Source organism: Panthera leo, chromosome B2, assembly GCF_018350215.1.
Source record: "Panthera leo isolate Ple1 chromosome B2, P.leo_Ple1_pat1.1, whole genome shotgun sequence".
NCBI lineage: Eukaryota > Metazoa > Chordata > Mammalia > Carnivora > Felidae > Panthera > Panthera leo.
In genome coordinates, this window is record NC_056683.1 from 40,764,297 (window position 1) to 40,775,226 (window position 10,930).

Below are 10,930 nucleotides of genomic sequence, written 5' to 3' on the forward strand. Positions count from 1 at the left end.
ACATTATTACCATTGCCCCCTACACACACACACACACACACACACACACACACACACACACACAGGGAATGTCATCTATTTTGTTTACTGTTGTATCCCCAGCACTTAGTATAGTGCATGGCACAGAATAACTGCTTAATAAATACCTATTGAATGAAAGGTTAAATAACTTGCCCAAGGTCACACACGAGTGGCCCTAGCAGGTTATGAGCACAGGCAGAATGGCTTCAGTGTCCTGAGGCAGAGGCATGAGGCCACAGTACCCTGGAGCTATAGTTTGGCTTAGGGCACCATCCGCCTCTTACATGGCTCTCTTCTAGAAGGCAGCCCAGCTATGCGGTCTGCTAGTCTATGTCTTCCAAGTTCAACATGGGGAATGCAATTAGGAGCAAGACAACTTTCAAGTCTCTCCCTTTTCAGAGTTTACTGTTGCATATAGGTGAAAGCCAGCTTGACCCTTATGCTGCCCTCAAGGGCTGGACTTTTTTTTTTTTTTTTTTTTTTTTTTTTTTTCAGTAATCTCTACACCCAACATGGAGCTCAAACTCACAACCCCAAAATCGAGAATCACATGTTCCACCCATTGAGCCAGCCATGCACCCCTCAAGGGCTGGCTCCTGTTTACAATTTCTTTTTCTTTTTTTTTTTTTAATTTTTAATTTTTTTTTTAATTTTTTTTTTTTTTACGTTTATTTTTGAGACAGAGAGAGACAGAGCATGAACGGGGGAGGGTCAGAGAGAGGGAGACACAGAATCTGAAGCAGGCCCCGGGCTCTGAGCTGTCAGCACAGAGCCCGACGCGGGGCTCAAACTCACAGACTGTGAGATCATGACCCGAGCTGAAGTTGGACGCTCAACCGACTGAGCCACCCAGGCGCCCCAAAAAAATTTTTAATGTTTTATTTATTTTTGAGAGAGAGAGACAGACAGAGTATGAACGGGGAGGGGCAATGAGAGAGGGAGACACAGAATCCGAAGCAGGCTCCAGGCTCTGAGCTGTCAGCACAGAGCAAGACGCAGGGTTTCGACTTGTGAACCACAAGATCATGACCTGAGCTGAAGTCAGACACTTAACCGACTGAGCAGCCCAGGCGCCCCCGCTGTTTACAATTTCTTGAAGAGGAATCCAACGTTACTCATTCTTCCTTTAAAATTGTGCTCTCCACTGCTTCCAATTCTGTGTCTCCCTCTCTCTCTGCCCCTCCCCCGTTCATGCTCTGTCTCTCTCTGTCTCAAAAATAAACGTTAAAAAAAAAAATTTTTTTTTTTTAATTAAAAAAAAAAGAAAATTGTGCTCTCCATCTACTAAGGTTGTACAGGCCAAGAGAACTTAAGCTTCCTTTAACACAATCGTGACTGTTTGTAAGGAAGTGTTGTTGCCCATTGAGAGGAGAAGCAGGCTGACTCCGTCACCAGTTCCAGGGGCAGCAACACCTCCTCCCACCACCAACCACCCTGAAAGATAAAAGGTTCTCAGCCCAAAAAGGAGAACAAAACAAAAAGACACTCAAAAAGCTAGATTTTTATCTTGTTCAGAATTACTTATGCACCAAAGTGGTCTTGGTGTTTTACCGTTCGTCTCATCCAGACATGATGGCATGTGTAAATCGCCTGTCTGAGCACTGCTTATTTAGCATGTTGCCAGGGCTCAAATAGTATATCATTTTCCTGTGGAAGAGTACAGCTCAGTGAGCAGATTGGTATACACAGAAGAGATCTTATTGGGCATTAGCACACCTTAAAACAGCTTTTAATAGTGTGAAATGATCAAAGGAAGCCTCTCTTCTTACACATTGGTGGAATTCTTACACCATTAGTTAGTGCTGCAATCCACTGATGTAGGGACCAATTCTACACTCACTTAACAGGACTTTTTTTTTTTTTTATATACTTAAAGCATTTTTTTAATTTTTAAAAAGACTGTGGTAAACTACCCATAAATATAAAATTTACCGTATTAATCTGTCTTAGTGTAGAATCCAGTAGCATGAAGCACAGTCACATTGCTGTGCAACCATTCTCCAGACTCTTCATATCTTACAAAACAGATACTCTGTACCCGTTGAAAACTCCTCCTTCTCCCCTCCTCCAGGCTCTCCTCACCACTGCCCCACTTTCTGTCTCCATGACTTTGACTACCCCAGATATCTCATACAAGTGGAATCATACAGTACTTATCTTTTTTATTAATGGCCTATTTCATGCGGCACAATGTCTTCAAGGTTTATTCATGTTGTTTTTGTTTTGTTCTGTTTTGTTTAATTTACATTCAAGTTAACATATAATGCAATAATGATTTCAGGAATAGAATCCAATGATTCAGCACCTATGTTTAACACCCAGTGCTTAACCCAACAGGTGCCCTCCTCAATGCCCCTTGCCCATTTAGCCCATTCCCCCCCCACCCAAAACCCCTGCAGTAACCCTCAGCTTGTTCTCTGTATTTAAATCTCTTATGTTTTGTCCCCCTCCCTGTTTTTATATTATATTTGCTTCCCTTCCCTTATGTTCACCTGTTTTGTATCTTAAATGCCACATGAGTGAAGTCATATATGTCTTTCTCTAATTTCGCTTGGCATACATAATACCCTCTGGTTCCATCCACATTGCTGCAGATGGCAAGATTTCGTTCTTTTTGATTCCCGAGTAATATTCCATTGTGTATATATACCACATCCTCTTTATCCTTTCACCAGTTGATGGGCATTTAGGCTCTTTCCATATGTTGGTTATTGTTGATAGTACTGCTATAAATATTGGGGTGCATGTGCCCCTTCGAAACAGCACTCCTATATTCTTTGGATAAATACCTAGTAGTACAATTGCTGGGTCGTAGGATAGTTCTATTTAAATTTTTTGAGGAACTTCCATACTGTTTTCCAGGGTGGCTGCACTAGTTTGCATTCCCACTGGCAGTGCAAAAGGGTTCCTCTTTCTCTGCATCCTCGCCAACATCTGTCATTGCCTGAGTTTTACCAGGGCTTTATTAAAGCAGATTAAGTCTTATATGGTATATTAAAGAGTCCAAAAAGGGATCCATTGTGATATATCTGCTAACAGAGTCCGTGTGGGTGGGTGGCTTCCCTCCCTTCCCCCCAACATCCCAGTGTTCCATCTGGGTAGATGTGGTCAGCAGACGAAAGAGAGAGAGAGAGAGAGCACACTGGCACATGTGCGTATGTGCACACATGTGCAAACAGGGGAGGGGCAGAGAGAGAAAGGGAGAGAGAGAATCGCAAGCAGCCTCTGCACTGTCTGCACTGAGTCTGACAAGAGGCTCAAACTCATGCACCATGAGTTTGTGACCTGAGCTGAGATCAAGAGTCAGACTGAGCCACCCAGGTGCCCCATAGACAAGAGTTTGTTTGTTTGTTTTTTTAATATTTTTTTAACGTTTATTTATTTTTGAGACAGAGAGAGACAGAGCATGAACAGGGGAGGGGCAGAGAGAGAGGGAGACACAGAATCTGAAACAGGCTCCAGGCTCTGAGCGGTCAGCACAGAGCCTGACGCGGGGCTCAAACTCACAGACCGTGAGATCATGACCTGAGCCGAACTCGGACGCTTAACCGACCGAGCCACCCAGGCGCCCCTAGACAAGAGTTTTTTTCAGCACCTTGGACTGGAGTTTGGAAATTAGCGTCCATCATCTGAAAAATTAATTTTACCTGTTCCGAATCTAAACAAACACAGGATGTCCTCCATTTGTAGTTACTGTACATGCATACTTCACCATTCTAGAATTTTAATGTGTCCTCAAATTGGAATAGCTTGGGAGTTTGTCTGGTTGCAGCCATATTCCCAAGATAAAGTCTTTTTGCAAACATCACACATTTGGGGATGAAAAATTTACTCCTTTCAGCTAATGTCAAATAAGCACCACACATTAAAAATATCACAGGCACCTGGGTGGCTCAGTCAGTTGAGCGTCCAAATTTGGCTCAGGCTATGATCTCACAGTTTGTGAGTTCGAGCCCCACATTGGACTTGCTGCTGTCAGCACAGAGCCCACTTCAGATCCTCTGTCCCCCTTTCTCTGCCCCTCCCCCACTTGCACGCGCGCGCTCTCTCTCTCTCTCAAAAATATTTAAAAATAAAAATATCCTCTATTCTTATTTTCAGTTAAGTCAAACTGTAAATTGATTCATATTCTGGGATCTTCTCTTGCATGGCCCAGGGCCTCACATTTGTTTCTCTAAAACTCACCAGAACTAACAAGTAAAACAAAAGGCAGTTTTAATATATTTCAGTGGGTAGAGGATGTGGACAATTTAGAGATGAAGGAGTGAAATTACTTGGTACATTTTGGTGGCAAATAAAGAAGACTACAACAATTAGATATAATTTTCTAACTAGTAAAATATCAAGGAATAACATCTTCGCGTAGAGAAGAATTGAAACAAGTATTTGTTTTGGGTGACAATATCAATTAATAGAAAAATTCCATTGGGGATATGATTTGATCATAATTATCCAACTGTTCACTCTGTTGAAAAATTGTGAGAGCATTTTAAACACTCAGAACTTGGGGAATGATTAAACAAGTCATAACACATCTATTCAATGTAGCCATTGAAAGCATGCTTAATGCCAAGTAACTTAAGGTCAAGAGAAGGAAACAAGATTTTGATAGTTAAAAGTTTAAAAAAAAATAAAAGAAAGAAAAGAAATAAAAAGGTCCATGAAATTTCATGTGCTTTATGATGTTGACATTTTTTTAAATGCCTGTGGATGAGAAAGAAATCAAATCATTATTAACTTCACACCAAAAATCTTGTTTTCAAATGGAAAGTACATCTATAAGTGACTCACAACCTATACTTTTTTAATCCAAATTTACTACCAGTATTCATATTATTTTTAAAAAATCATATTATAGGTCTTTGGGTAAAAGGCTATGTTTCTCAAAAATCGTAAGTATCAGTATGTAAATAAAAACCAAATATTTAAATAAAATTCCTTATCAGTATGGAGAGTACGGCTTTTAGCCTCCAAAGGCTGCAAACCCATCACAAAAATGTTATACGAACAAGAATGCTGTACAAGAAAAAGTTCCTGGGGAAGAGGGAGTGGGGGATCATGTAACACTAAAACAAAAGGAAAGATTCTTTTTATTATTATTATTATTAAAAAAATTTAAGTTTATTTTCAGAGAGAGAGAGAGAGAGAGAGTGCACGCACTAGTGGGGGAGGGGCAGAGAGAGAGAGAGAGAGAGAGAGAATACCAAGCAGGCTCTAGGCTGCCAGCGCTGAGCCCAATGCCAGGCTCAAACCCACAATACTGTGAGATCATAATCTGAGCTGAAACCAAGAGTTGGGCACTTAACTGACTGAGCCACCCAGGTGCCCCAAAAAGCAAGATTCTTAAATAGTTGTTCTAGGTAATTTTTTTTCTTCCTTTTCTTCCTCCTAGGTAAGAACAAAATCAAAATGCTGTTTTTGGGAACTAGTTTTATGGAATGACTCTGGAGTCAGTGTCTTTATGGCAGTTTCTAAATGAAAGGGTGTGCAAAGATGTCTAAATTTACAAATCAATGCCCTTCATTCAGGATGCACTATTATTTATGTAAATATCAGGAGAATAAAGTATTCCAAATCACAAGAATACTTGTCTTTAAATATTGAGACCCAAAGAGTTGGGTAAACCTTGTGATCTATTGAAATGATTATCCTGGTCTTTCTAAAGTCCAGTGTGGGGCTTGAATTCACTACCCTGAGATCAAGACCTGAGCCGAGATCAAACCTGAGCTGGGAACAAGAGTCAAAAGCTTAACCTCTGAGCCACCGAGGCGTCCCTAAAGGGGACATGTCCCAGCAGCATTTTGAGCCCTGAGAAAATCCCAGGCTTACCTCAGATGTATTCAGAGAGGGTTAAGAGGCAAAAAATAAATGGAAAAGAGGGTATCTGGGTGGCTCAGTGGGTTAAGCGTCCAACTTCGGCTCAGGTCATGATCTCACAGTTCATGGGTTCGAGCCCTGCATCCAACTCTGTGCTGACAGCTCAGGGCCTGGAGGCTGCTTCTGATTCTGTGTCTCCCTCTCTCTCTGCTCCTCCCAGGCACACGCTCTGTGTCTCTCAATTAAAAATAAACGTTAAAAAAAATAACTAAAAAAAAAGTAAATGGAAAAGAAATCAATAGTTAGGGAAAAAATAATAAACTGCCTTAGGCCACTTATCTATGTATTTATAACTCCCAGTTCTGTGCCCTTCTAAGCCTGTTGCCAAAAACCTGTCGGTAGGGTCAACATGAGCACAAGACTCTATTACTTGGGCAGGACAGGCTCATTTGAGGCAATCTGTGTGCTACAAATAGGAAGCTGAGAATGATTATATGGGGGCATCTACCTGGCTCAGTCGGAGGAGCATGTGACTCTTGATCTCAGGGTAATGAGTTCGAGCCCCATGTCGGGTGTAGCAATTACTTAAATAAATAAAACTTTAAAAAAATGGGGGCACTTGGGTGGCTCAGTCAAGCATCCAACTCTTGATTTCGGCTCAGCTCACAGTCCTGAGGTTTGTTCATAAGATCCAGGATGGAGTCGGGCTCTGCACTGACACCATGGAGCCTGCTTGGGATTCTCTCTCTCCTTCACTCTGTGCTCTTCCCCCTGCCTCTCTCAAAAATATACATATAAACTTTTGAAAAAAGATTATATGATCTTTGGGGTTCCTCCAGCTCCCAGATTGTACAGCTAATAAAAGGGGGAGGGGGAGGAGAGCCTCCTTCATTCCAAACTCTATACATAGCTCTTTCTGAAGCCAGACAAACCAAGATAGATAGGGAAGGCTGTTCTCCCTGTCTTGAGCTTCACTGGGTGGTATCATCTTGCTGAATCCATCTCAGTCCAGGGTGGTGTCCTAGGAAAAGACCTCCTGCTTTGGGGAGGAAGGGTGGATGTATAACCAAACCAAAGGGCCAATTTATGAAGTGACAGTGAACAATATAACAGCAAGGGCACCAAGCACTTCCACCCTTAACCCTTGACTTCCTACCCTGTGGGCACCTCCATGGAAAGCACATAGTGTTTAAAAAAGTAAAAATTTTAGGGGCACCTAGGTGGCTCAGTTGAGAGAGCACGTGACTTTTTTTTTTTTTAAGATTTATTTTTCTTTCCTTCTTTCTTCCTTCCTTTCTTTCTTTTTTTTTTTTCTTTTAAGTAATCTCTCCACCCAACTGGGGCTCGAACTCACAACCGGGAGGTCAAGAGTAGCATACTCCAGGGACTGAGCCAGCCGGGCGCCGCTAGAGTATGTGACTCTTGATCACGGGTTGTGACTTAGAGCCCACTGTTGGGTGTAGAGATTACTTAAAAACAAAATCTTAATTTTATTTATTTATTTATTTATTTTGGTGGAGATTCTGGAGATCGAACAGGGGCCTCAAACAGCAGATAGCGCTTTAGAAGTGTGCCAGTCGGTGAAGAATTGGGAGGAAAGGCCGGACTCCGCCTCACGCGGCTCAAGGAAAAGCTTGATGCGTCACCTCCAGGACAGAGGAGCATCTGCCCCCGGGTAGGCAGACGATCCCCTGAGCCAGAACTGCTCCTGGACTTGGGTGGCCAGACTTGCATTATCCCCAGATATTCGCTATTCATCCCTTTCCTGGCCGACCAGGCCCTCTTTCAGCTAGACGATCCTCCTTTAGATATGCTAATACTTTCCTCCTCTAGCGACGGTCCAGTCCTAGGCGCTGATCTCTGTGTGGACTAGGGAGTTTCCTTTTTTCCCAGCTTGGGTAGGGGTGGAGTGGGCGATCTCACAGTTCCCACCTCTTCTGACCCCTCCCCAGTCCTCCTGATACCTGGCTTTAGAGGGTAGGGGGCTGGGAGGGCCCTTTCCCGCCACGGGGTCGCCCAGAGGGCTGGATCTTCCCGCCGGCGAGAAGGGCTGGTGCAAAACGCCGGGCAGCGCCCTCCCCGAGGCTGGGAGCCCAGCAGGGGCGTGTCCCCGCGCTCACCTGCCATTGGACAGGTGGGGCGGCCGGGCCGTACTATAAATGCGGGGCCGCCCGCCGCGGAGCCAGGCGCGCTGCACGATGGTGGACAGTGTGTACCGCACCCGCTCCCTGGGGGTGGCGGCCGAAGGGCTCCCGGACCAGTACGCGGACGGAGAGGCGGCACGCGTGTGGCAGCTCTACATCGGGGACACCCGCAGCCGCACGGCCGAGTACAAGGCCTGGCTGCTCGGGCTGCTGCGCCAGCACGGCTGCCAGCGGGTGCTCGACGTGGCCTGCGGCACCGGGTGAGCCGGGGCGGGGGCCAGGGAGCCGCTGGCTCGGCGTGGGGGGGTGTGGGGGACCTCGGCCTGGTTGGTCCGGCAGCCTCCACCTGCGAGCCGCAGCCGGCCCGCGGCGGGACGAGGGGGCAGAGCGGTTGGGAGGAGGGGCTGAAGACACCCGGGGGCAGAGGGGGCGTGTAAGCACCGCAGGGTGGGGCCTGCCGGTTCGCCGGGGAGGGCGGCGGCCGGGCTTTGGCGCCAGACCGACGTAAGCTCGGGTCCTGGCTGCAGCACTGGTCCCGAAGTGATGGCCTTGGGCAGTGTTAACAGTTAACATTTGTTCAATATTTGCCCGTGCCGCCACGCGCGGTGCCAGGAGCTTTTGGCACATCCGTTTTTAAGATCCTCACATAACCTCATGAGGTAAGGAGTGATACCCCACTTACAATTGTGGAAATCCCGCCTCAGAGGAGCGGAAGCCCTCTACCTAGTGGAGAGGACATTCAGACAAAACACCATGCTGTACTACCTCCCCTGCACAGGTTCCTAAATTCCAGGAGCCTCAGTTTGCCCCGTCCCTCAAGTGGGGATAACATTGTCTACCTCACAGGCTTGCCATGAGGATTAATGCACATTTATAGAGCGCCCGGCTCTGAAGAGGTGCTAAAAAACCAAACCCAGAATTTGCTACCTGGTGATAAACCGATTTGCCAGGTCATTTGAGGTCAGTGGAGAAGGCCTAAGGAGAGGAAGCAGAGGAATGGTCTCAAGAGTGGAGGAGACAGAAGTGCCCAGCACAGGGCCTCCTCCTTGCCTTCCCAGGCCCCCTGACTGCCCCTCTTGGCCTCTCATCTCTGACCCTGCCCAGGGTGGACTCCATCATGCTGGTGGAAGAGGGCTTCACCGTGACCAGTGTGGATGCCAGTGACAAGATGCTGAAATACGCGCTTAAAGAGCGCTGGAACCGGCGGCACGAACCGGCCTTCGACAAGTGGGGTATGCAGGTCCAGTCAGGCCCTCCCCGCCCAGCCGCCAGGGACTCGGTACTCTCTGCCCTGGGCTCCTTCAGCTCCTGTGCTCGTGTGCTTTGTTTTCCTTAAGGGGGACAGCCAAATTACTTTCATTTCCCTGGAAAGGGAGGCTTACGCACCAGAATGAGGTATCTGGTGATGAGTCTTCTCCCTCCTCCCAAATAAAAACACAGAAGCACGGAGCCATGCTTCCCATCCTGGCTTCCTCCTCCCTTGACCCCTTCTCCCCTTCCCTTCCCCCTCCATGTCCATGGTGAGCTCCTCCTTCTAACCGGATCGGGAATCCCTGTGTGTCTCGAAGGGGAAACTGAGGCAGGGTTGCACTTGGTGGAGGTGAGTGCTGCTGGTGCCATGGTGCCACCCTGATCCCTCTTCCCCTTCCTGGTCCCAGTCATTGAAGAAGCCAACTGGATGACTCTGGACAAAGATGTGCCCCAGCCACCAGGGGGCGGCTTCGATGCGGTCATCTGCCTTGGCAATAGTTTTGCCCACTTGCCAGACTGCAGAGGTGAGAGAGGGCGTGGCCTTGAGCATGGCCCCTGCTTTGAGCTGTACCTCTTTCCACAGACCCCTGGGTGCCCGCTCTCCTGACAGAGCAGACTGTTTTCTGCTCCTCTCTGCCTTGGCATCTGTATCCCTGGGGAGGAGAAAGATGGGAGGGAGACTGGTGCTCGGAGCCCTGAGCAGATGGAGCCTCTCTGCCCCTGCCCGGAGCTCAGGAGACCAGAGTGAGCACCGGCTGGCACTGAGGAACATCACGAGCATGGTGCGGTCTGGGGGCCTGCTGGTCATCGATCATCGCAACTACGACCACATCCTCAGCACAGGCTGTGCACCCCCAGGAAAGAACATCTACTATAAGGTGGGGCCCCTGGGGGTGGGAGGCCCAGAGTGGGGGATGGGGGACGTGATCCTGCGGTCCAGGCCCCACAATGGTTGCAGAGGCTAATGCAGCCTGCACTACCACCTACAGAGTGACTTGACCAAGGATATCACGACATCAGTGCTGACAGTGAACAACAAGGCCCACATGGTGACCCTGGACTACACGGTGCAGGTGCCAGGCGCTGGCCAGGATGGTTCTCCTGGTTTGAGGTACCCACTCGGCTAGGTAGGGGTGAGGAGGGGTGGTACTGAGGCCGCCAGCCCTCATGGTTGGTTGGGGGCTCTGTTGCAGTAAGTTCCGGCTCTCCTACTACCCGCACCGTTTGGCTTCCTTCACGGAGTTGCTCCGAGCAGCCTTCGGGGGCAAGTGCCAGCACAGCGTCCTGGGGGACTTCAAGCCTTACAAGCCTGGCCAGGCCTACATCCCTTGCTATTTCATCCATGTGCTCAAGAGGACGGACTGAGTGCTGAGCGTGGCCTCAGCTCCTACGACCCTCTGCCCAGGCACTGCCAGATCCGTCTGGGGAGGTGGGAACTGGCAGCCCCATACCAAGCCTAACCCCCGGTCCAGACCCTCGGGGTGTGGGGAGGGGCAGACTGCTGCTGGGGGTACAGGGATTTGGGTTCAGGCAAATGGAAGCGTGAGCAATATAGTCTGTGCCTTTTTCAGTTCCTCCATGCCTGGTGTTTATATCAGAAGGATCAGGCTCCTGTGGTGCCCGCCTTGCCCTCCCCTGTGGCTCACTCCTTCCACAATCTTGCTCTTTCCCACTGCACCCTTTCAGACCACAACCAG

At 47.9% G+C, this 10,930-nt stretch overlaps 1 protein-coding gene across 1 annotated transcript; it reads left to right on the forward strand.

Moving 5' to 3' along the window:
• Positions 1 to 7,997: 7,997 nt before the first annotated feature.
• On the forward strand, positions 7,998 to 10,882 carry GNMT (glycine N-methyltransferase). The gene is made up of 6 exons (XM_042938804.1): positions 7,998 to 8,242; positions 9,087 to 9,214; positions 9,641 to 9,757; positions 9,969 to 10,111; positions 10,223 to 10,344; positions 10,427 to 10,882. Exons 1-6 carry the CDS (start codon positions 7,998 to 8,000, stop codon positions 10,596 to 10,598), a joined length of 927 nt encoding a protein of 308 aa, XP_042794738.1. The 3' UTR covers positions 10,599 to 10,882.
• Positions 10,883 to 10,930: the final 48 nt, after the last annotated feature.

Bases quoted from the DNA above. Each gene is read 5' to 3' on its own strand.
- GNMT (XM_042938804.1), top strand. From the start codon at position 7,998: ATGCGGGGCCGCCCGCCGCGGAGCCAGGCGCGCTGCACGATGGTGGAC. The intron at 9,758-9,968 runs GTGAGAGAGGGC...CCCGGAGCTCAG, and splicing joins CCACTTGCCAGACTGCAGAG to GAGACCAGAGTGAGCACCGG. The intron at 10,345-10,426 runs GTACCCACTCGG...GCTCTGTTGCAG, and splicing joins GATGGTTCTCCTGGTTTGAG to TAAGTTCCGGCTCTCCTACT.